At 39.0% G+C, this 26,722-nt stretch overlaps 1 protein-coding gene across 2 annotated transcripts in view; it reads left to right on the top strand.

Moving 5' to 3' along the window:
* egfra (epidermal growth factor receptor a (erythroblastic leukemia viral (v-erb-b) oncogene homolog, avian)) overlaps positions 1–26,722 on the top strand; it is a 61,218-nt gene that overhangs the window by 12,417 nt on the left and 22,079 nt on the right. The window contains exons 2-14 of one of the 2 annotated variants that reach the window (XM_077555890.1): positions 17,360–17,511; positions 18,664–18,850; positions 18,925–19,059; positions 19,135–19,203; positions 19,479–19,597; positions 20,976–21,117; positions 22,018–22,134; positions 23,756–23,882; positions 23,950–24,023; positions 24,099–24,186; positions 24,280–24,479; positions 25,110–25,242; positions 25,423–25,513. In XM_077555890.1, the coding sequence (XP_077412016.1) occupies positions 17,360–17,511; positions 18,664–18,850; positions 18,925–19,059; positions 19,135–19,203; positions 19,479–19,597; positions 20,976–21,117; positions 22,018–22,134; positions 23,756–23,882; positions 23,950–24,023; positions 24,099–24,186; positions 24,280–24,479; positions 25,110–25,242; positions 25,423–25,513 (1,634 nt within the window). Of the gene's footprint in view, positions 1–17,359; positions 17,512–18,663; positions 18,851–18,924; positions 19,060–19,134; positions 19,204–19,478; positions 19,598–20,975; positions 21,118–22,017; positions 22,135–23,755; positions 23,883–23,949; positions 24,187–24,279; positions 24,480–25,109; positions 25,243–25,422; positions 25,514–26,722 lie in introns of both variants that reach the window. The other variant, XM_077555888.1, reaches the window with a different exon arrangement.

Genomic DNA, 26,722 nt, shown 5'->3' with positions numbered 1-26,722 from the left:
TTTCGCTCCATTAAAATAGGTTGAGCTAACATGACATAATATGCACATGGGCTCCATTTGTCTTACAGCTGCTTGACTCTTAACAAACTCTGACGAATTAGCAATGTCGCTACTCTGCGTCCTTTAATGTCCACAACAACCCACTTTCCGTTAAACGCTTGACGCAAGACTGCTCGCCCCGCAGTGCAAATACCCTGAAGTGCGTAACTGGAGCGGTGCCAGGCGGGAAGGATTAGGCCTCTTGACCTGGAGTATATCCATTCCATCAACAAGCCCCCAGTGAGCTGATTAGATGTTTAAAAAAATATCTATCAATCCCCTTGTGAAGTGATGAGCTTAAGCTCGGTAATCGGGCTGCCAGACAATTTCCACGAGATCAAAGAAAGTAATTGGGTTATTGGGGCAGTATACATGCCGACAATCCACTAAATTAGAGTTTATTTATCTTTTGATACGATTTTTGCACGATTTGGCAGATGCTAATTGTATGTTTGTTTTTTATGGGCATGATGACACTGAAGATTGCACTCAATTAAGTCAGTCAGAAACTCAATTGTTTGCGCCATGTGCATGTCAGTTACACCAGTGGACCCCAACCTTTTTTTCGCCACAGACCGGTTCATATATGTCCACAACTTTGGCGGACCGGCAACCCAATGGGTGCTTGGCTGTTCGTCGGCTGATTAATAAAAGGCTTAGACAACAAACGCAAGTCCACTACCATAACAAGGGTAACAAAACGCGACTGAGATAATTAGCATCTTGACATGTGTCAAGAGTCCATCATAAACAGAGAGAATTTGGTCACTTTTCAAAATAAAATATTTTTAAGCCTCGGCTAATCAATTAACCGGAAGTACAGTAAGTTTTTTTTATTCTTTCAACTGTGCGGTCCAAAGGTGTCCACGGCCCGGTAGAGGTCCGCGGCCCGGTGGTTCGGGACCACTGAGTTACACAGCGATTCATAGTCATACGATAAACCGATTAAAGAATTTAACTTTTAAACCGCTAGCAGGAGTGTTTTCAACTTCCCGGAAGTAGATCTAAGAATCATGGGAAATGCAGTCTTGTTGGCCTAAAGATGTGGTTGCCAGTCAGACCTGACACAAGCTGAGCTTTTCTGGCGGCATATTTCCAATGTTACAATGCAGGACCGCCGCGAGGTAAACGACACAGCCAGCTTCCAATAGCTGCCGGGACCGAGCGAAAAAGGTTGGATAATGGTCAAGTGCGTTGACCTATTTTTGGCTGTTAAACTGCCAACCAAGATAGCATTAGCATTTGCTTAAGTAATAACAAAACTAAATTGACTAGCGATTAAATTTGTTTAAAAAAAGTTTCTGGTGAGAATTTATTGTAGCCTGCATTTGATTTTCAGTGAAATTGTAGTGTGCCAGTTTTTAATTTTGAAAATCTGGTCACCCTAGTGGCTACGTAACATTTTGTTTGCTTACCAATGAGGGCTTATGTAGTTGATGGGTCACCGGAGAAAGCAAACAGGGTGGCGCCAATGTAACCATGAACAGGATGCCAACCACAGGAGAAGTTAAACAACCATTACCAAAATACCTTTGTAGAGAAACAGTGATATTGTGGATGTTAAACAGTAAAGCAAGGTTGAGGCTAAAACCAGCAACTGCAACGTTATCTATAGTGGATTGGGTGTTTTGCTTAGTGCGGTTATGCTGTCAAGGCTAATCTGTTTCATAAGTGCATTGTTGTTTTACCCTATGAAGGACACCTAGCGTGTCCTAGTCGAGATGTAGCTGTTAAAGTCAAATTTTATCTGAGAGAAGGCTAAGGGCAGCAAGAGAACAGACTATTGCAACAAAATACAGTGCTGTCTGCGGCATATGATAAACTGAGCTACGGTAAGTCAAAGCAGCAGGGTAAGCTAATGATAGCATGTGTAGCTAGCAGAAGTTTACTCTCACGAGGTACTATTTCTAGTACCTTGTAGTACCTGCTTAAGTTTAAAAATAAAAAGAGTAATAAATCTCTGTTGAGAAGTGTTGTGCGGACAGTGTGATATTATTATTTATTGGCCTAATACAGACCAGGCAGTGAATATAACATTAAATAGGTTTTAATGTTTGTAATGGGTGTTTTCTTGCTTAGCCACTTTAACTCATCATCGATAAGGGAAAAACAAACATCTTGTCTGGCATGTCTGGCATGTCTGGCAGTAGAGTAAATGTCCCTCTGTGTGTTCCTGCATGAGTGGGCGGCCTTGAAACAACCACCCTTCTCAGTCATCTTAAACGAGCTCCCGTGTTGTTTTGGTGGGTTTTGTCAAGCGTGATGTGCTTTTGTTTTGGCGCGTCGGGGGAGGATAACACCCACGCCTCTCATAACAATTGGTGAAAGAAGCTGAGGCATGCATTGCCTGCAGTATGTTGGGCAAGTTGCTACCAAAGACGTGATATATTATACTACCATATTAATGGCTTTTTATGTAATATTATATTGCGTGAAGCGCATTAACATTTTCCGCATATGCTCTTCCAAATGACACTTTTTGACGAATGTATCTATGATGACTGAAATGCCAGCTAATGAGATCGCAGTAAGGCAGCAGGAAGGAGGGAATTTGCTTTACTGAGATGACCATGTGTTATGATGTTGAGGTTGTCAGTTGCTTATGCCGTTACTATGTCCCTTATGATGATGATCTATTAACCACCCTTAGGTCCTCTAGTCTTATGCAGTTACTATGTCCCCTCTGACGATAATGATGTATTGACAGTGGCCACTCTTAGTTTGTCTAGCCTTATGCAGTTTCTATGTCCCTTATGATGATAATGTGGCCAGTTGCTAATGCTACGCAGTTTGTTTTTTTTTTTTGCTCATATAGAATTGTGCATTGCCTAAGCAAAAGTTATTGAATGATACTTCTGTCAGTTAATCAAGGTCATTTAATGGAGGTTTCTCTCAACATGTCGAAGTTTCCTATCTCTTCTCTTCCATGCAAGCTGTTCTTCCATGCTTGAGGTTGCTTTCAGGCATCCAGCCCTGCTAACTCAATTGATTTTTCACTGCATCCAGTCTAAGGTTCTTCGTCAAGGTTTCTCTGAAGTGCTTTTTTTCAGGCCATCTGAATCCAGCCCTTCCCTCTGTTGGTATTTTGTATTTTTCTATCTTAAGAATCTGTTTCCCATCTCTCGTGTCTTGTCTGCGTTTGGGTCATAAAATTCCTCACCTTACGTGACCGACGTCTGAGTTTCATACGACTCATCTTTCAATTTCTTCCGTGTGTAATAATACGATGAGGTGAATTAGGGGTGTGCCAAAAAATCGATTTAGTACGATTCAGAATCGATTTTAAATGTCCTAAAACCGATTTTGTTAAAATTATTTTATACTGTCTTCCCTTTGTTTGTGTGTGCCTTTATTTGGAGCGCTGCTTACGTTGTACCCGATTTGGCCACTTAGGGGCAGTGTGGTTTCATGCGGTCTGATACACTGTTAAGTTGTAGCCACATTAGAGAGTAGAAGGAAAAAGTCACGATCAAATTATTCCAATACAAGTTTTTTGCAGCGTGGAGCCGTTCTTTTGAGTGATAAAAATGCCCTGAGTAGCGCACTAAATAGCATTAGCGAGTCAGACTGGAGTAGATCATTACGATTCCTTGAACATCTATAAATTGAATCAAAAATCATTGTCAATCAAATCATTTTAAATCAAAAATCATTCTTAATAGGAAATTTATTCTGAATCGAATCGCACACCCACAAATCGGAATCGAATCGAATCGTGAGACATTCAAAGATTTCCACCCCTAGTGATAATGCATTTTTATGTTTTCACAGTCCATCTTATTTCTCACTACAAAATAACTATAATTGCGTTGCTTTTCTAAATCCTCAGCTGTTTTAACATGTTGCTGCCCGAGTACTGACTAGAACTAGCGGAAGAGTTCAATAATGACTCTAATCATTTTACTTTTTCAACACCCGGCACTGATTGTCCATCCTCCATCGCTCTTCTTCACACGGCTCTGGTGGAAAATACTTAGTCGATTTTAACTCCGAGGGGGCCCCTGAGTCTTGGCAGTGGCACGCTGCTGCATTACAAACATATCAGCTTGATGTGTCATGACGAGGGCGCTTGCTAAAAACTCTCTTCTTTGCTTGCTCGTGCAAATGAAATTGGTCACACTCTCGGTGAGAACAAAAACTATCCTTAAAAAAAAAAAAGGATGGTCTGAGCCGTTCTCTCAGAAGCATCGACTCGCCAGTGGATTTAACGGCCTGCTGATGTGTAAAGCAGAGGTTGAGATGGTGAGTAAGGGCTGAGTAAAGCTCGCTCTCTCCAACCATCCCGGGGGCTTTTTGTGGAATATTCCTTTTATGGGGCCTCTTGCGACGAGGATGAGTCGCAAAAGAACCGACGGAGCTGTCGGCAGAAATGAGCCTGTCAGCGCCGGCTCTAAAAATAAGAAAGCCTCTTCAGTCGAAAAGGCTGATTATCTCTTTTTTGTTTAGCTGGAGCAAGGAGTTATCTGTCCCTCCTGTTGCGTTGATGTGCTCCAACCTGGGCCTCGGACCAGGAATGCTTGAAGCAAACCTACAGGGGATTCCCAAATCACAGCTGCCGGAATCATGTGTGTGTGTGTGTGTGAATCGTACGAGTCGCGTTTTTGTCTGTGGTTGTTGTTTTTCCTCCTCTGCTCATGCCTCTGCGACAGTTTGAGGGATTTTTTATTTTTATTTTTGGAGGGGGGTGTTGAGGAGTGAGTTAGCAGGAGCGTGCTGGCCGCCCACTCCCTCTCCCGGCCTTCCTCTCTTGCTTCCTGTGGGAACGAAGAGGAGTATGGCTTTAACAGGGAAAGGTGGATGGGGTGGGGGTTCTTGGCCGGGGGAATGTGTGGATGTCGGGGAGGAAGCGGGATGTTTTTAAGAGAATGGTGGGTGCATTATTGGAATTTTAAATTGAGGTGGTGGGGGGGTTCTGTGTGTGAGTTTTGAATAACACAGGGGTGGGATTGTTTGTGGGGCCTCCACGCCGGACTAATGGACTTGTGGGAGATTTATCTGACTGATGAGTTGAGCCAAGCCGGAGTCCAGCTGTGTATACATAGTCCGAATAAATGAACTTGGGGGCCCGGTCCACTCACAATAAAGGTGTATTTGTGAAGCCGAGAATCCATAGTTACATATTGTGTGTTGATGATTCACTGCAGCAGCTCAAATGATAACCAACAAAAGAGCATCCGGTGAGTCAGTAACTGTGGAATTAATCATCTAAAATAAAACTTTTCCCCTCCCTCGCTGGGCTTGGGGTTTGCTTTTTTTTTTCTTTTTTTTTTTAATATATTAAGTGGATGCTACAACTCCTGTAGGACATATCTGGCTTTTCAGCTGCTAAACTTTCTTCCAGTCAATATTTTTGTATATTTGCTTTTCCGGATGTTGTTGATGTTTTGAATAATGAAGGGAAGCGTCTCCAAAGAGAGGAGCCAACTCAACTTGGTAGTGTTACCATAATTCATGGAACAGATGAGAAAATGAAATCCTGTTGTTTAACTCTTTTACTGCCAAAAACGTTAAATGACGTTTAGTAAAAACCTACGGAGGGCCTCCAAGGACGTTAAAAGGCGTTCTCCAATTTTTTTTGGGGGGGGAGGGGGGACGGGTGGAGGAAAGCCTTGGCCAGCAGTGGTGAAAGTTTCAAGCAGATCTAGTTAGCCTAATGACTATTTTTGGCCCCTAGATGGCAGCGATGACTCTCTTTTGACAAGATTGGGTAGGCGTCAGTAGAAGACGTGAGGCGGAGCTAGAGGGGACAGTGGCTGGGGATGGGAAGCGAAAATGGCGACCGGTTGCAAGCAGCTCACGCTTGAGCATTTTTTTTCAAAGACGAAAAGCATCGACCAGTGCTAAAGAGCACATTGATGACAACGATGATGATGATGGTGGCTCCGTGGTTGACCCCAAAGTTGGAAGCGTTGACGCCGAAGTTGGAAGCGTTGACGCGGCGGCTATGACGCCGTCATAAAGCCTCACCGGCTAGCGATGCTAACACCGGAAAACGCGGAGCACAACCGAGCACGCTCAGGCGGACGTTCAATCGAACGACGAAGAGTGCCCCGAGTCCAATGCATATTCATCGGAGGAGTGTGTACAGTCTGCTACTTGCTATTCCCCGGAAAAAAAGGCCGTCAAGAAAGTGCAACGTCTGCACGCGAAACGGACAATCGAAGTGAAACGTATCTGTTGTGCAATTCCTGCTCCGTCTCCTTGCACGCAGGGGAGTGTTACAAAAAGAAAAACTGTATTTGAAACATCCACATAATTGTAAATAGTACCACAGTTGCACACATTTGTAAATAGTTTGCGAAATTGTTTTGTCAAATTGTTAAATAAACGTATTTTGCAATCTAAAAACACTTTTTCATTGTTGGTGGTAGTGTTTTACAGAAGTAAAGCACTATTTAGGTGTTTGTGGCATCATTCATGGACAAAAAGAAGTGTACAATTCACTAGAGTGCATGAAATAACATCGTTTCACAAAAAGCTTGTTTTCTCCGTTTTTTGTTTCAAAACATTTGGGTGAAACTAACCATTTTCTATTGTTGATTACTGAAAAACGGAATAAGGTAGAAACAAACTTTTTTTCTGATGAAAGATGAGAGTTCAATCTTTCATTTGGTAGTATGTGTGTTTCCATAGTCCAAACACAACATTTTCTGTGGACCTTGAAAGATCAGTCAAAATGCTTAAATGGGCTGGCACTGGCGTCATCCCGTTTCTGAAAACGTCTGGTAGTCAAAGAGTTAAGTTTAAAATTGCCTGCCAATCGGAACAACACCAAATTGGTCGATTCTGAAAAAAAAAAAAAAACAGCCGTTGATAGCAGGACTTTGTAACGGGTATTATATTACATATTTTACAAGTCGTTCTGCACATGAGTCCACGCTTGTGTGTACTCAATGCTGGATTACTAAGACTCTCCAGATGGTCCAAAATGCCACTGCCCGAGCACTGACTAGAACTTGGAGAAGAGATCATATTTTCTGTGCTTGAAAGGCTGAACAATAACACCAGATTAGTACATTCCTTCTGGCAAACCCCTGCCCAAAACAAATCGGCACTTGTGCTCGAATCAAAGTTCCGGTTAGAGCTGTAGGGGGTAGTCGTGCATATTACAAATCTGTTCATCAGAGAAGTCGCGCTAGATCTTGCACTTGTGTACGTATGAACTTCATACCTTCTTTATTCCTGGTGGAGTAAAAGAGAGCCTGACAAGGAAGTTCAAAACTCTCTTTTGACTGTTCTCAGTCTCTGTGTTTAAAAATTTGTATCAGTTGGTCTTAAAAAACAAAATTACTCTAATAATTTTCGGAAGGTACACAAAAACTACATTAAAGGGGAAGTCAACCCTTTTTTTTTTTTTTTTTTACAATAATATGTTCTAGGCAGCCCCATTAGTCTAAATATGGCGTTCTGGTTAATATTGCATTAGTGGAACATGAGTTAAGTGGCAAAATCCAGCCGTTTTTATCCATCTAAGGGGGCGGCCATTTTGCCACTTGCTGTCGACAGAAGATGACATCAATGTTGCCCAGGTCTCAGGTAACAACCAATCACAGCGCATCTTTAGAAAACAGGTGAGCTGTGATTGGTCATTTCCTGAGCCCTGAGTAACTGTGATGTCATCTTCAGTCGACAGCTAGTGGCAAAATGGCCGCTCCCTGAGATGGATTCAGCTTCAGAAAACAGGTGAGGTGTTATTGGTCATTACCTGAGCCCTGAGCAACTGTGATGTCATCTTCAGTTGACAGCAAGTGGCAAAATGGCCGCCCCCTAAGATGGATAATAACTGCTGGATTTTGCTTCATAACTCATATTCCACAAATGTAATATTAATCAGAATGTCATGTTTAGACTAGTGAGGTCACATATAACATATTATTGTCAAGAATTATTTAAGGTTGACTTCCACTTTAACTCATTCATTGCCATTGTAGATGTCAAAAATCCATTTGAACTATTTCTATTAGTTTAACTTTTTTTTCCACTTTTAACAAGAGTATGAAAACCTAGAATTTTTTTTTTATTATACATTTAGAACAGACATAAAATTTGTGATTAATTGTGAGTTAACTAGCGAAGTCATTTTAATCGCCTGACACCCCTAATTTTTTTAATAATCTTTATATATATATATATATATATATATATATATATATATATATATATATATATAAATAATAATAATCAAGTAATCATTTGGAGCCATTCTTTTAAATGTATAACTGTCCAAATACTCTGATTCCAGCATATCAACTGTGACTGATTTCTGTAGCCCTTCATTAAAAAAAAAAAAGATTATTAAAAATTAGGGGCGTCAAGCAATTAAAAGTTTTAATTGTAATTAATCGAATCACTAGTTAATGCATGATTAATCACAAATTTTATATCTGTTCTAAATGTACAATGAAAAAAATCTAGGTTTTCAGACTCTTGTTAACAAAAGTGGAAAAATAATATTAAACTGATAGAAATAGTTAAAATGGATTTTTGATGTCTATAGCCGTCAATGGCAGTGAATGAGTTAAGCTTTTTGGTCTATCTTACGTGCCATCTTCCGTCCAAAGTAAAAATAAATAAATGACTCAACTAGAATCAATAACATATTGGACCGATAAGCGATATCGTGATGGAATCGGAATCGCTAAATTCTTATCAAATCTCAATCGTTCAAGCAGCCGTTGTAGCTTCGCCAATTCCGATAATAAGATGCGTGGCGATGTCCGAACCAGTTTAGCGACAACTTTTGTCAGCACATTCGCGTAGGCGGTGAGTGTTAAACTTTACAATGTTATATACTGGCTGCATTCCACCTTTGTTTAGGCCTCTGGTTCCAACAGATTCATTGGGCAACTTCAGCCTTGTCGTAAAATATGGAATCCAGAATGATTGATACGGCACTTCCTTTGGATTTTGTTCGTGTGTACCTGATTTGGCTGGCGGGCGAGTGTACATACATGCTGTCCCAGTGTGAGGAATTGTGAGCACACGTTGTGCATCCCCTTTGAAATCCAGCTTCCTCAAGCTGAGTTACACCCCAAACATTAAATTAGCCCAGCCGAGAGTAACTGCAGTGTCTCATACGCTCTTAAACACATAATCCTTTTTTGGTCTCGTAGAGCTTTGAGCGGACTGAACTTCACAGGCACATTCAATGGGCTTGTGTATTCCAGATGGGCGCACCATGAGTAGTCTTCAGGGAAAACGCGGCCATGTTCATAGGCTACGTGTCATTTCCACAGTTTGACCTTACAACCAACAGCTTCGGTCCACTTTTAGCTTAACCACAAACCACTCCTGACTACCCACTCCCCGATTCGATCCCATGGAGGACAACCAGGAAGATACCTCAGCTTCATTGTTATCGTGCAGACCAGAGGTCCAATTTTAAAGTATTGAACAGTACTTGAGATCTTGACATGGGCCAAAACATTTAGCTTAGAGTTTTTTTTATTATTGAGGTAAAGGAATTTTAATCAGTGAAGAAATATGATCTCTTCTTCTAGTTCTAGTCAGTACTCGGGCAGCGGCATTTTGGACCAGATGGAGAGTCGTTAAGCTAATAGAAAGTTACGATAGTTTTGCAGCATTCAGTTTTTGCCCATTTCAGCCCACTTCATTGTTAGAACCAGATCTTGATTTTGCGCTAAATACATAATCACACAATTGGAGGATTATCAATGATTTTTGATTTTTGATGTTTATTTTTTCTGACCAATACCAGTAGAGGTGTTTACTCTTTGAGGACTGACCGATACAACGACAAGTAATCAATTATCAACTTAATCGACAACTTTTTTTCATCAATTTTTTAAATCTAAAATCGTCCAAATCCTCTGATTTCAGCATATCAACAGTAATTGTTCACTGATTTCTGTGGTCCTTGATGAAAGAAAACTGATTATCTTCTGTGTTTAATCAAAATAAGACATTGTCAAACTTACTTTGGAAAACAATGACTGAATCGGCAACATCAATCCACTTTTTATTTTTATTTTATTTTTATTTAATCACGAAGAATATGAAGTACAAAATAAGCAAAAATCACTGGTTAATTAACATGAGTCAGGGGAAAAATGCTTTTGTAATACACTTTAATGCAAAATTAAAAATAATGCTAACAGAGACTTCCAATACTCTCGCTTAGAAGTCGCAAAAGTAATGGGTTCGTTTTTCAGCATTCTGTTTTGATGACCTTGCTGACCGCGCTACATACACAATAGCAATAAACAATCGAAGGATGCTTGCGGGATACGCCGTGGCCATCCACGACCCTGCTTTTCTACTTTTTGAGACCTTTTCTCCCCCCTCCCTTTCCATCACTTCCTGTCCTCAGTAGTACATAATTCTAGATTCCGTCCATCCTCCTCTTCCCCCGGAGACGAGAATCAGCTACCATCTGGTCCAGCATCAACGGGTAGCCGCCTGGAGCGGATCCAGCGCAAAGAGCAACTTCCTGACATGTCAGAGGAGGCTTGTGTTTCTTCTTTTTCCTTCGTTTCAATCATCCACTTCTTTATTGCAGCCCTCCCACCTTTTTCTTCCCTTTCCAAAGCCCAGAGACGTTTGCTGTCGGGGCATCTCTCGCATAAAGGAAGAATGTATTTCCCCTTTTAAAGGGAGCAGGATATCAATACCTTTCAAATCACCCTCATAAAAAAGAAAAAAAAATGGTGGACATCAGTAAAATGCACATACCAGGCTGGGGGAGTTTATTTGCTCAACTCAAGCAGAGTAGCAGGTGTCAGTTTGGTTTGTAGCATTTACTGTGGGAGGAGATATATTTGTTAATATTTTCCACAAATAATGCTGAATACGGCAACACATAATCTTTCAATTCTAAAGTCATTAGTTGGGCCACTCCAGTTCAGTAGGGGGCAGTAATGTGCAGTACACATTGTTTAGCAGTTTTGCTTAAAAAAAGTTTTTGATGAGCCTGACCGATTAGCTTTATTTAAAATCAGCCAAAAAAAAGGCGTTTTTTTTTCTCCAGATTTTTCTCTCTGTTGTAAAGTTTAACAAATAATAAAGCACAGTATTGTAAAAAGTTAAATGCTCTGCCTGTAATTCTTTATTGTTGTGTTAAAGGACTCAAAAATATATCTTATCCATTATATATTTTTTATTAAACGACAGGTTACTCTGTTATCTGAATTTTATTCTGCAAAATATCAGAATCGTAATTTGTAAAGAAATACTGTAAAATACTAATAATAGTAATACGATACTGTAAGTAGAGGATGATGGTGTGATTATTCACCCTTGAAAGGGAAGTCAAGTGAAAAATGGTCTTTACATTACTGCTCTCTGCTGTCATTACTCTAAACATGCTATTCCGATTGTGGAATATGAATTAAGCAGCAATATCCACTCGTTTATTTCCATCTCAGGGGGCGGCCATTTTGCCACTTGCTGTCGACTGAAAATGTCACCCCAGTGCTTAAGGGCTCAGCTTGCTTATCTCAATTGACCAAACTTTGAAAACAGGGAAGTTGTGATCGGTTGTTACCTTGAGCATGTCACGTTTGCAAGCTCAGTCCTTAGACATTGTCATGTCATTTTCAGTTGAAATTACAGGAAGTGGCAAAATGGTCACCTCCTAGATAAAATAGGTGGATTTTTCATCTTCATTCATATTCCGCAAATATTATATTAGTCAGAATGTTGTGTTTAAACTAGCGGGTGCACATAGAACATATTATATATATATATAAATATTATACATATTAGGGGTGGAAATCTTTGAATGTCTCACGATTCGATTCGATTCCGATTTTTGGGTCTGCGATTCGATTCAGGATACATTTTCGTTTAAGAACGATTTTTGCTTCAATTTATAGATGTACAAGGAATTGTAATGATCTACTCCAGTCTGACTCGCTAATGCGAATTAGCGCGCTACTCGCGGCACTTTTATCACTCAAAAGAACGGCTTCACACTGCAAAAAAAACAACTTTTATTGGACTAACTTTTGTTTTCTTTTTTTCTCTCTTTTTTCTGGAGAGCTCAGTATTGTTCATTCGGCAATTTTACCAATTTGACATGTCATCATCATTGCTCTCTCTTTTTTTTTTTTTGTATGTGGGCTGTGTCTGTGTGTATTTATTAGTTCACCTAAAACCTATTAAAAAATCCCATACCGTTCACCTAAACCGAACACTTCCAGCCAGAGTCGTGAGGCCGTCAGGAGACCTGAGGAAGGACCAAAGAAAAGAAAGGAAAGTGAAATCCAGCACCGACCAGACATATTTATTGGACTAACTTGATCGTGACTTTTTCCTTCTACTCTCTAATGTGGCTACAACTTAACAGTGTATTAGACCGCGTGGAACCACACTGCCTCTCAGTCTCAGTGGCCAAATCAGGTACAGCATGAACAGCGCTCCAAATAAAGGCAGAAACAGACAAAGGCAAGACAATATAAATAATTTAAATAAAATCGATTTGGGGACATTTAAAATTGATTCTGAATCGTACTGAATGAGAATCGCAATTCTTATGAGAATCGATTTTTTTTGCACACCCCTAATACATATTATATAATATTTGACTTGACCCTTTTAAATGAGGCAGCAGAACAATGATTTGCTATCAGACTGAAGGCACAGGTTACATAACCTGCTTTGCCCTAATGCTGTTGACTGGGAAATCAACAAGAATGGCATTTAGCATCCTCCTTTGATTATGTATATGTTTTCACATAATTGAATGAGCAGCCAGTGGATGCAGCGTAATTCAATTGCAGCTAGCGGACGAGAGGAAGCGGCTCGCTCGTAAAACGCGCCTTGATTTAAGCGCGTATTGGATGTCCAAAAAGCAACCATTGAGTCCCAGGAAAGTCACGGTTTGAATTTGTGGACTTTCATTGTTTTGTCGGAAAACACCGTTTCATGCGAGGTGTAATTGAGAAGTACAAACCATGTATTTATGTCCCGCGCGGGCTGCGTTAGAATGGAGCCTATGGCGTTTGCTATAAATCTTCCAGTTATCACCATTCCGTTTTGCTTGGCGTAGTATCAACCTTGAGATCAAAAGAAATTTGGAGTTACAGATAGATGGGAGAAGATTAGATAAATCAGCATCACTTGCATCATAAGGAACTCACACGCAAGCCTGTGCAATAGCCCTTTTTGGTAACATTGGGAAAGCTTGCTGCTTGCCAGTTGAGGGTCACATTTCTCATGCACACAAACACAATGGCATTTTCTTCACTGAAACACAAACATTTGTTTAACTAAAGCAAAATATGATCATGTGAAGCCAGTCAACAAGTGTTTCATTGCATACATTTTTGCAGTTAGGGTATAAATGGTTTACTCTGCCATTTTTTCTCTCCAGAAAAATACAACTTTATTTGTGACATTACTTTATTTAAATACTTTTTTTTTGTGGCAATATTACTTTACTCTTGGAAAATTCTTTTTGTGTAAAATTTTGACAAACTTACCCTTGTAATGTGATAGTTTTTCTTCTTAAAATGATTTTCACATTATTTTATTCTTATATAATTGATCCCATTTTGTGATATTGCATTACAACATAATAGCACCAGTTTTTATGAAGAAATCCAAATTAATTTGTCATTTTTCTTTATCTCGTAAAATAACATATCAGAGTGAACACTAATAGACCTGTGACTAGGGGATTAATCAAAGCAAAGATGGTTCGCTTTATTATATTGGCTTCTCATGAGGTCAGTGTGTGCGCACACACACACACACACACACACTGCACACTACACACAAACTGAACACTGCACACTGCACGCAGAGACACTCCTTAGTTCAGTTGCTATTACCTCCATGTGAAAGCAGGAAGTGAAGCAACGGCTAATTGGTCTCTGTTCCAGTGATACTGATGTCAGCACAAGCCCCGCCCATGACAGGTAAGTTTGAGTCAAAAGTGACTCAAGCATAGTGGAACACCAAAGTGTGTATTTTTTTTTCTACTTTAGTACACGCCGTTTTCTTCTACTAGCCATAAATGGGCAAACCGTACACATCCATGGTTCAAGGTTATAGGTAAATAAAACTAGCAAAATAATTCAAACCAAAACTCAAAACATTTTCATTGACGAATAATAAAAAAAATAAAAAAATAAACTTCTTTTTAGAAAATTAAAACTAACTGAAACTACATTTTACGTGAGTAGCACTGACTAAAATTAACTATATCTATAGTGAAAATGTCAATTCTCACTTTAAAAAAAAAAAAAAAGTGTTCTTAAAACACTTGAAAGCACTGTGAAATAAAATTCTAATAAATAATAAGTTGGTCAATAAGAAATGTCAAACAAAAGAAGTGCTATCATTGGAATAAAAAAAATTGAATTCTAAAAAATGGAATGGACTGCTAATTATATAGCGCTTACAAGTAACCTAGTCATGAAATTAATTTTGATTTTTTTTTTATTGGCCTAGTTACTATAATTATTAAAAAAATATATTTTTTAAGTGTCTTTATTCTCATTTTTTTATTCATTTTTTCTTCTTACTGTCAACACTGCAATGTACGAAGATCACTTTAAGAACATTATTTAATGTTACATTAAAAATATGACTTTTTTCATAATATTTCTAATTTTGTTTTTGTAATGTTTAAGGTTTTATTCATTTTATTTTATTGTAAAAATCTTGTTTTCTTCCCAAAAACAAACGTCACCCGACCAACCCCACCAACCCACCCAACCCCCCCCAGCCCCAAACCCCCTACTCCCTCCCACCCACTCCCAACCGCCTTCCCCCTGGGATTTTTTTGTAATATGACAAATCTTGAAAGACCTTAGATCCAACCACCTTCCTCTAATAACTCACAATGCAAGAACTCAATAAAACAAATCCAGCCTTTACAAAATAATAAATAGCTTTAATAAACTTATAAATGCAGAATATTTGGGTGTCGCTAGATTGTGCAGCTGTTGGGAAAAATCTTAACTAGTCCAGTGAAGCAAGCTTGCGGTGGCTCATGTGTTGATTCAGCCTGACCTCGTTTTGTGCGTCGCGGCCTAATAAGGAAGTGACTTTATGGTCCTGGGCTATCGGGTCATTTACCACCTGTAGGGCCCGTTATGAAATCAGGCACTCCAAGCAGAAGCGGCTCGGTGGCTTTGCTTGTTTCTTGTTTTTCTCCTCTTCTTGCTTAGCTAACCTGGTTTGTTGATGTCACCCGCCTCACTCTGCCTTTTCGTTGTAAATCAGAATAACGTATTTACGGGGGAAAGCAGCTGTGTGAAGTGTACATATTTACCGTACACGCCGTCTGCTTATTACGCTTTAGCTCGAGGAATAATTACAGCATTAATTGTACCTCGCGTGGCTCCTCTAATTAATTTAAAGCTCCCTAGTGTGCCTTGAGTTGTCGTGGACGGTTGGCCCGGTTCATGTCTGCAAGGACCTTCAGGGAGCAGCTAATGAGGAGGGTGAGGGAGGACGACGGCAGGCAGATGTTTATGCGCTAATTCCCGCTTATTCACTAAAGTACTGCAGTGACTGCATATGCTCCTTAGATGATCTTAAATGGGGTACAAATATCCCAATAATTGGGCCAAGTTTCCGCATTTTTCCCCATTTTAGTTGTAGTTAATTAATTGCAGCTATTGAATATTTTTAGAGTTGCCAATTATCCCATTGGTTAATGGAGTAAACAGATCAAAATGGATTCTGTGATATTGAACGCAAGAACATGCATGTGAGGGGTATTTTTAATCTTTACTTGAGCTCCCTTTCATTGCATTTGAGTGTGTATGGCTTTAAAAGTGACTTCACGACATATTCCTTTTTTTTTCTTGTGACAGCTTTTATCAAAAGTATTCAACTCAGATTTTTATTCTTTTTTTTTTTCATTTTCATTTTAATTCATCATTTATTTATTCATTTGAAATGACTGTATTCTCAAAATTATTTTTCATTTATTTTGACTTCATTCTTTCTTTTTTACCTCAAAACAAGATACAGCCTTATTATTGTATGATAAACTTTATTGAAAATTTTCCCCCCGAAATGTGACAACTTGATTTTCTTCAAATGGCCGCTTTACTCTCATTAGATTGGAGTGTTTAACATTAGGACTATCCTCATTCCAACTGTTCTATGGGAAAAATGCTGATGCTTTTTTTTGAATAAGTACAATTCAATGCTTGAAAATAATAATAATGTTTTTTCCTGATATTATAGCTCGTAAAATTCCACCTTTGCAAATAAAATTATTTATTAACTTTATTATTCGATTATAACATTTCTTTAGAACAAGGTTAAACTTGTTCCTTTTTGTTAAAATATTTTTGCATAATGCTACTTCAATTCTGTACATTTTTTTTTTAAATTGCTTAAATTGTATAATGTATTTTTTTTACCCGTGAGTTTTCACCGATACTGAGTACCGATACTGCTGCAACTTTTTTTGACTTAAGCATTGTGACTGGTGTCAGCAGTGTCCACAAGTACCGGATACCATTCTTTTCTCTCTCTCTCTCTCTCTCTCTCTCTCTGTCTCTCTCTTAGTGAGGCTATCAGGTTTATTCCCATAAAATGCTTATTTTCCAATATAATCTACTGACTACTTTGCTTTGCATAAGAATTGCTAAGATTATGGCTTGGTCTATTTGGCAGTCAAGTGCTAACCTGTTGTGGAATGCAGCCCGGGAGACTTTACAATACAGCAGTGCCGTGATTTCCGCTACACACCTGGAAGACTCTTTGCTTGCGGGGAAAAAAAAATCCATTATACAGTTAATAAATGTGCGGGTAATATGAGTGAATGTATGTCAGTGTTGTTACTGGCGGAGCGGTTTGCACAGCACGGGTGACTCCTGCAGGGTGCCGGTCAGAACCCGTCGGACCGGCTCACGCTACAATGGAAGACTCATTCATCCTAGTAAAAAATCCCCAGTTTTGTTTAGTCAGCACTTATCCTGAATGCCTTTCTTGCTCAAACACTGTCGACTAATTCTACACTACATAAAGCTACATTTGCTGCTACTCTCAAACTCGTAGCATTTAAATAAGACATATTATGCTTTTTAAGGTTAGATGTCTAGCCTGGTGAGTGACGTATGCCTTTTCCGTCTGCTGCCAGTTCCAATGTGCCCGTCTCATTTTCACCCACCAGCAAGATTTTGCGCTTTGTTGTGGGGATGTGATTCCAATAGTAGAAGCAACCCACGTTGGCTATTTTTACATGAAAGCAGGCCAAGTTATGACTGGATGGAGAAAATGCACAAGCCTATGTGTGTTTGTTGTGTAACGTCGGTGACTGATAGCATTTGTGGCACTGACATCATTTGTGGCATTGTCCCATAGTTACAGATGTTGGTATTTTTCTCGGCAGTGTGCCAAGGCATCACCAACCGCTTAAACTTGCTGGGCTCCAAAGACGACCACTACCTGAACATGGTAAAGACCTACAGCAACTGCAGCGTGGTCCTGGAGAACCTGGAGGTCACCTACATGGAGGAGCACCGTGACTTGTCCTTCCTCAGGGTAAAAGCATATTACTCTTCTGTGTTAACACAAACAAGTTCTTGAAAAATACTGTCGCGTGAGCTGCCGACCAAAACGCAGGTAAGACACGGATGTTGGAAAACAGAGAGCCTTTATAGACAAAAATATAAATTAACAATAGAGAGCATGGCTGGATGCACATGACCTTGAAGAAAACACTTGAGGGGGCTGGATGCAGAAATTAACCTCCGCTAAGAAACTTCAATGTACCGACTAAAGTGTCATTCAGTAACTCTCGCTAGGGCAAGGCACAATTCTATATGACAGAATAAAGGGCTTATTTGATAAAATAAGAGTGACTAGACAAGCTAAGAGTGACTAATATAGGCACATAGCAACTGCATAGCAAATGACCATATTATCACATCATCATACGGGACACAGTAACCGCATAAGACTAGTCAAACTAAGAGTGGCTAATACATCATCATCATCATCATACATTAGCATAAGGTACATAGTAACTGCATAGGACTAGACAAACTCAGAGTGGCGAATACAATGTCATCATACGTAATCATAAGGGACATAGTAATCACATAAGACTAGACAAACTAAGAGTGGCTCATACATCATCATCATACATTATCACCATAAGGGACATAGTAACTACATAAGACGAGACAAGCTAAGGGTGGCTAATGCATCATCATCATATATTAGCATAAGGTACATAGTAACTGCATAAGACTAGACAAACTAAGAGTGGCAAATACAATGTCATCATACGTAATCATAAGGGACATACTAACCACATACGACTAGACAAACTAAGAGTGGCTCATGCATCATCATACATTATCATCATATGGGACTTGGTAACTGCATGAGACTAGACAAACTAAGAGTGGCTAATACATCATCATCACAAGGTAACTGCATAGGACTAGAAAAACTAAGAGTGCCTACTGTAATATATCAACATCATACATTATCATCTTAAGGGACATAGTAACCGTATAAGACTAGACAAACTAAGCGTGGCTAATACATTAGCATACATCATTAAAAGGGACATGGCAACTGCATATGACTAGACAAACTAAGAGTGGCTAATACATAGATCGCCGATTCAAATTTTAAACCAGTTATGGTTATCTAAATACCCATTTGCTATTTTTGTTTCTCCAGACGATAGAAGAAGTGGGCGGCTACGTGCTCATCGCCCTCAACAGCGCATCCAGGATCCCACTGGACAACCTGCGCATCATTCGTGGTCACTCGCTTTACGAGGGAAGCTTTGCCCTTTCCGTGCTGGCTAATTATAACAAAAATTCGGGTCGTGGCACCAGCGAGCTCCTTCTGACCAGCCTCACAGGTTTGTGCCAGCACATTACGTCTTCATCTTGGTGAATATTCACGTCATTAAAGTAAAAAGTTTGTCTTTTGCAGAAATTATCAAAGGCGGTGTGAAATTTGGTAACAACTACTTGTGCAACGTGGAGACCATCCAGTGGTACGACATCATTAATGAGGACAGTAAACCCAAATTGGAGCTGCCACTCGTGGCTAGCAACAACCCGCTTTGTGAGTGATGCGCTGACCAATATTATTAATCATTAATTAAGGCATTAAAAAAAAAAAATCTATTGTTTCTTATAGGTAAAAAATGTGACAAAAGCTGCTTCAACGGTTCTTGCTGGGCACCTGGACCCCAAAACTGTCAGACTTGTAAGCTGATTTCTGTTATTTACGCTAGGCTAGGGTTATACGATACCAACAACATTTCTTATCTCGATATTTAGATATTTTGGTATAGGTTAATTGAAAATTAAGTATTTGTATTTTTTTTCTCTCACAAAAAAAACTCCATGCAGCTCTGCTTATCTTTTGGCTATGTTTTTGGCTAGGTCAGTTTGAATGCAAAACATAGAATGGTCACTTTTAAATGAGTGTACAACTTGCGACTTGTCGTGACATTTTCTTCACTGTTCTCCTTTGTGCAGTAACCAAACTGAACTGTGCGCAGCAGTGCTCCAAGAGGTGCAAAGGACCCTCACCCATCGACTGCTGCAATGAGCACTGCGCTGCGGGATGCACCGGACCCCGCCCCACTGACTGTCTGGTGAGAAGATCACAGGATGCTTACTACTATACTATACTACTATACTATAAATTTAGGGTGTGAATTGCGTAGTGCCTGGCGATTCCATCTGTATCACGGTTCATAGGTCACGATTCGATTTGATGCGATTATTCCCGATACTAATCTATGAATCGATTTTTACGATTTTTCATTTTATTTTTTATTTTACTCAAATTTATTAAATACTGTATTTAACAAACAGGTTGCAGTCTGTTTCATGTTTGAACAGCATTAAAATAAAATATTAAGGCTTAATGTTCCATTAATATAACATTCTTCCATGCTTTAAGTGTGAACCCTAACCCTAAGTAAGACGTTTTGTTGAATATTTCCATCAAAAAGTGATGTTTAAAAATCAATTTGGCCGCATGTTGAATCGATTTGAGAATTGCGCGCCGTAATATCGCGATATATTGCCCAATCGATTTTTTTTAACACCCCTACTATAAATACTAAGTATTTATTAGGGCAATAGTCAGCATTCGCTATCCTCGTAACATTGCAAATTATCTAAGAATGCTACTTTTTTTTTTTTAACATTACTACTTTATTTTCATAAGAATGTATTTATCATTGTACTATAACTACTAAGAAAAAAAACTTGTAAAAATTAATAAGAATAATAATTTGTTTAATTTATAGGCACCTTTCAAAACACTCAAGGTCACCGTACAACATAATAAAATAATAAAACAATAAAATAAAATAAATAAAAACGTTTTTTTGCAACATACTTTAACTGCTTTATCCCTTTAACAGTGTGACTTTTTGGCTGAAAAATACTACTTTTTTGTATGATTACTTCATTCTCATAAGAAGGGATTTATTCTCTTGCGATAACTTTTTAAGTCTCAAATACTTGTTTCAGAGTTTCTTTGGCACATGGACACATAACCAACAAACAAAACTCCCAAGCAAAAATTTCCCACTTAAATAAAAATTTTTTATATTATATACTATTGTAATCTGGTTGTCGTTAAAAAAAAAAAAAAGATTTTATCCAATGTGCTTACGAAAATGATTTTTTTCTTAAAATGTTACTATTTAATTCTTCTTCATAGTTTTACCATTGCATGTTTTAACAAGATTTACATACAATTTTGAGATGGCAATTCGACTAACTAACAATAATGTGCATGTTAAATAATGCTTTCTTTTTCGGTGAAGGCCCAGATGTTTTATGTTCTCTGTTGGGAGGCTAATTCTTTGAAAACTCCCATCTCTGGTTATTTAAAGCATTATTAGCTTGTGTATTTAGCAGCAGCCTCTGCAGCCCTGGGAGCGTTGAGGCCGCTGCACAGTCCGCCGCGGAGGAATGCAGTGTTTTCATTAAGCCTCTGCTATGTTTGTGCTGCAGGCCTGTCGGGACATCCAGGACGACGGGGTGTGCAAGGACTCCTGCCCGGGTCTCATGCGCTACGACCGCAACCAGCACCAGCTGGTACCCAACCCACACGGGAAGTACAACTTCGGCGCCACCTGTGTCAAGAGCTGCCCGCGTAAGAATCCTGATAAACTTGACTTGCCGTCAACACTTGCTGCTTGTTAGACATTAGGCGCTTCCTCGTTTAATGATAAACCTTGTAGACAAGGAAAGACAATGATTGAGTTTCTGTGCATGTTAATGTAACATCTGTTCTTTCTCACTTTAACTCGGGTGTTTGAGTCACCTCAGCCTGTAAACAGTCAACGTTGTACAATTCGAAACTGCAGTTGTAAAAACACAACATTTTTTTCCCTAAAAATATGACCGAAAGTCTTATTATTTTTATTTTTTTGTTGGAGTGCAACTTTTTCTTGTTTTTGGAACAAGATGATTCATAACAGTATGACTTTTTTTTTTTTATATATATATATATAAAGTTTTTTGTTTGTCAAAAAATACAAGTGTATTACTTTCACCTTCTTGAAAAAATATATATTTAAAAAAAATATATAAATTTTATGAGACTGCAACATTTTTCTCGAACAATTAATTCCTTTCTCCAAGAGTCCAATGTTTTGTTTTTATTTATTTATTATTGCCTTTCTTGTAGGAGCACATTCAGTACATTCAATTTTATTTATTTTTTTCAGATTTTTATTTTATTTGTTTATTTTTTGAATTAATTTTTTTTTGGGGGGCAGAATGACACATTGTCCTAAAAGGACAAATTTTTCTGAAGAAAATTACGCTAAGACTACTGTAAACTCTTGTAGAGTATTCTTTAAGAGTATAATTATTTTAATTAAAAAGAACATCAATGCAACTTTCTCTCTAAAGGGAGCTTCCTGATAATTATTATTTTTTTAAGTAAGATTTCTTTCCACAATGTCTAAGTCACCTGTCAACCTGTAAACAGTTAGCATAGGGTACGATCCGAAAGCAAAACTGCTTGTGTGTCTCTCAATCCTGGCAGATAACTACGTGGTGACGGACCACGGCGCGTGCGTGCGTACGTGCGGCGGCAACACTTACGAGGTGGAGGAGGGTGGCGTCAGGAAGTGTGCCAAATGCTATGGACTGTGCCCCAAAGGTGAGGCCCCAAGCTGGCACTGTACAACCCAAATTGGGGGGGGGGGGGGGGGACAGGGGACATCCTCTTGACTCATCCACAGCACCTGTCAATCATTATATCCTGTCGAGTGTTTGTGTACTGCATTCCAGCGCACTTCACACGTAACCCTTTGAGCTAGTTTTTTTTAAGGTGTATATTCCTCCATGTCATTTTTATTTAAGCAGATTTTATTATTAATGAGGGAATTTTATGTAGATAATTTCATAAAAAGCTACAATGTGTATTTGTGAGCTGTTGAGGCTCATTTAGTTACCCAGTCTCCTCTATTAGCATCCACCCAAAAACATCAAGCTAAATTTTACACACAAACACACCTACTTGGCATGATCATGAATGCAAATCATTATTTGACATTTTTGACTCTGTGGATCATTTGTAGTCGTGCTTATTTCTATTGTGCATTGTCATGAATAACTGGCATGAAGCGCAGTTGCTTTAATCATAGATACACTTTAAGTTTGTTCTGTGCTTTGGACTTTATTTTTATTTTTTTACTCTGTGGATTATTTCTATTTGCTCTGTTTATTTCTATTGTAAAAGGTGGCAGCTTTCCTGAACAATAATTAACAAAATGATTACATTAGTTATATGGCATGTGCATGGTACACATACATGTGAATAGTTGTTCTGTGCAAAGAATTGATCACATTCTAGTAATTTAACGTGTGTGTGTGTGTGCCTTTGCTTGACATAGCATGCCACGGACTTTTTTTTACTCTGCGGATAATTTATATTTGTTCTGTTAATTTCTATTGTTAAATTTGGCCGCTATCATGAATTGAAAAAGAACAATCACATTAAAGTGTTTTTGTGTTGTGTGCTCTTGCGTAACTCAACATGATTTTTTTTTTTCAACTGGATTATTTGTAGTTCTGTCTATTTCTGTTGCATAACATGGTTCATGAATAACTTCGACAGAATTATCGCGGTGGACTTTTTTATGCTTTGGATTATTTCTGTTTCTTATGTTTGTGTTGTCCAATTTGGCATCTATCATGAATAATAGCAGGCAAAAGGAACAATCACGTTAATTATTGCCTATGGCGCGTACACACAGGTACACATACAATATGTTGTGGACTTTATTGACTATTTATTTCATATTATTTTCTATCGTGTTCTGAGTGTTTCTTGGACTTTCGACTCTTTGGATTATTTCTAATTATTGTGTCTCGTCCTGTTGTCTAAGTTGTCGGCTATCATGCCAAACTTGCATGGAACGATCACAGTTTGGCATGACTCAATATGCTGTGGATTTTTTTTGTCTCTGTGGATGATTTCTAATTTTTCAGTTTCTCTATTGTGCAATGGAACAGTTGAAATTAATAATTTGCAATGAACGATCACGTTACAGTGGTTGTATGATGTGCCCGTTGCATGACTGTGTCGTGTACTTTAATAGTGTTTTTTTTTTTCTCTATGGATTATTTCTACTTTCTTATTTCTATTGTGCAATATAGTGAATAACTGTCAAAAGGACTAGGACTCTGGTCGGAGGTACTCGTTGAGCAATTGTACATATTGAGATTCAACCCATTAAGTTTAATGAACATTTCCGCCTTGTCTTAACTGTCGACAGTGTGTAACGGACTGGGTACAGGCCACCTGACGCACACATACTCCATCAACGCCACCAACATCGAATCGTTTAAAAACTGCACCAAAATCAACGGCAACATTGTTGTCATCCACACGTCCATTCACGGGTAAGTCAGGGACATCAACAGCCTCCACGCACGCGACACAGAGCGTCAACCTGCCTAATGTTTGCAGGGACGCATACACCAAAACACCAAAGATGGACCCCGCCCTGCTAGATGTGTTCAAGACAGTTAAAGAAATAACCGGTAAGTTTTTGGGAGGTTTTCAAACATTAGGTCCACTCGGTGTGTTCATGCTTGACAAAACGGGTGTTGCTCCAGGATACTTGTGGATTCAAACGTGGCCCAAGAGCATGAACGCCCTCAGTCCCTTTGAGAACCTGGAAATTATTCGAGGACGAACCAAGCGGTAAAGAGCACACAATTTGCTTTTTAAAATGTTGATTTAATATATAATTATTTGTGAGTGTCATAAAAAATGTTTTTTCCGCCTATCCATTAGTGGAAGCCGCAGCTTGGCAGTGACCCAGATTGACATCAGCTACCTCGGTCTGCGCTCCCTCAAAGAGATCAGCGATGGCGATGTGGTCATCACCAAGAACCAAAACCTGTGCTACACCAACAACAGCCACTGGAAGAGGCTCTTCAAGTCCACCAGCCAGACCGCAACCATCAACGAGAACGCCGACCCCCAGATATGCGGTAAATAAGTGTAATATTTCCCCCAAATCTGCCTTTTTTGCATGACTTGAGACATACATGTATATCTTACATGGCCTGTGTTAAATGATGGACTATTTTAAATATTTATGGTAATAATTACACACAGCTTTTGTTTTAAATTTTTTAGGATTTTTTTAACAATATCAAAAGACAATATTTTTCTTTTTTTTTTACTTGAAGACAGCTAGGATTGGCTCCAGCATGGTTGTGAAAATGCATGGATGGATTTTCCTTTTTTCCGTAATTTTTTAGAAAATAAAATGCAATGTTTTTTTTAATTTTAAAATAAGTAGAAAATAAATAAAAAAAAAAACTTTACAAAACTTTAAAATGCAATACTCTTTTGTATTTACAATCAAACAAAAAAATACTCTACAGAGTATTTCTGTATCTATCAAGCCTACTACCATGCGTTTCTAGTTTCTTCTCCTTCAAATGGAGTCCCAATCCCATTCATTTTTGATGTAATAAACTCATGTCTGTTTTGTTGTTTTTTCATTGAGTACATGTTGATGTTATGACCAATTGACCCAGGGAGGAAGCCTAGCATGCTGAGAAAGTTTGTCTTAAACAGATAACTTGATTTTCTTCTTCTGTGTTTGTTTCCAGCTCAGAGAAACGATACATGCGATCGGAAGTGCACAGCGGACGGATGCTGGGGTCCCAGCCCCGACATGTGCTTCGCCTGCCGGGACCACAGTCGAGACGGCAGCTGCGTGGACTCCTGCAACATCCTAGAGGGGTACGGGAAGAGAATGTGCCCTGAAGTGTACTCCCTTCCTGGCGTAATGTTTAATGAGCAATTTGTTATTACAAAGCAAGCCAGTTAAACGTCCGGCAGAAATAGGACAAACATCCCTTCATCAGTTTGTCTGTCAAACATTAAATCTGGCTTAAATTGTAACCCTCTTCGGCTTTGCAGGGAGCCGCGGGAGGCTGTGGTGAAGAAAACCTGCGTGGCTTGTCACCCGGAGTGTCATCATATGAACGCGACGGCGACTTGCAGCGCTCCAGTACGTGACACTTTTATACCAAAACATTAGAGGTCTTGGAATACAGAAGAATTAAAGAAGAAGTCAACCCTATTTTTTATTTTTTTTTTTACAATAATATATTTTATGCGCACCCACTTTCTGATTAATATTGCTTTTCTGGTATATGAATTAAGTAGAAAATCCACCTGTTTTTAACCATCTCAGGGGGCGGCCATTTTGTCACTTGCTGACTGCTGTCAATTTAACTGACCAATCATGGCTCAGATTGCAAATGTCATATGACCAAACAGAAAACGAGTTGATTGGTCGTTAGATGAGCCCTGAGCAACCGTGATGTTGTTTTTAGTCGCCAGCAAGTTACAAAATGGCAGCCCATTGAGCTGGATAAAAACGCCATTTAATTCATTATCCTCAAACGCAATATTAATCCCAATAACATGTTAAGACTAGTGGGACTGCATAGAACAAATGATTGTAAAGAACATTTTTGGGTTGACTTTCCCTTTAAGGGGCATATTCATTCCTTAAATCCCGAATCGCTAACCGTGCCGACGAATTCCGGTTGGATTTGACTTAAATGGCTTTTATAAAGCCCAACAGTCAATTATTCAAAAACCTAGCATAATTAGCAGCTGCCGCATTGTTTTAACTACGGAATAGTTGTTTTTTTAAGTTTCAAATTGCAGTAGAATCTCGTGTAGCATTTTGGCGAATCTGGATCGGTTATAAGACACTTTAATGGTGTAAAATAGTGGAGATAGTAGCCGTTGCAAATATTTTGAATGCTAGATGGGGTAGCTTGCATGCTAATTGATACATTAGCTCGCTGTGGAGACCATAGATGTTAGATAACTACCTTGGCGTGTATTTGGCTCCAATTTCTTTGATCATTGAATTCTTCAGCGATTTGGACACGGATTGGTTTGTTCCACAGTTCAGACGGGTAACTGCGATACAAGCCACAGGTACATACATAGAGACCATCACGGGGCTCCTAGTTCAACAGGGCGGCCACTCAGAGTGAAGACTCTAAGATATCTATGCCGACGACTGCTTGCCTGAAATGTACGTGTTTTGCTCTGAACGATTGTAGTATTTCAAAATGTCTTGCGCAGCTTGTTGCGCTGTTGGCGTTTGAACTAAGGACTCGCACATTTTTTGCTTTACGTCAAATCACCAGAGGAAATTTGCAGGGTGCCATGAAAAATTTCCAAGCATTGTTAAAAG

This window comes from Vanacampus margaritifer, chromosome 2 (assembly GCF_051991255.1).
Source record: "Vanacampus margaritifer isolate UIUO_Vmar chromosome 2, RoL_Vmar_1.0, whole genome shotgun sequence".
NCBI classification, from domain to species: Eukaryota; Metazoa; Chordata; class Actinopteri; order Syngnathiformes; family Syngnathidae; genus Vanacampus; species Vanacampus margaritifer.
The sequence above is the reverse complement of the archived record's forward strand: the minus strand, read 5'-3'. Positions and strand labels throughout refer to the sequence as shown.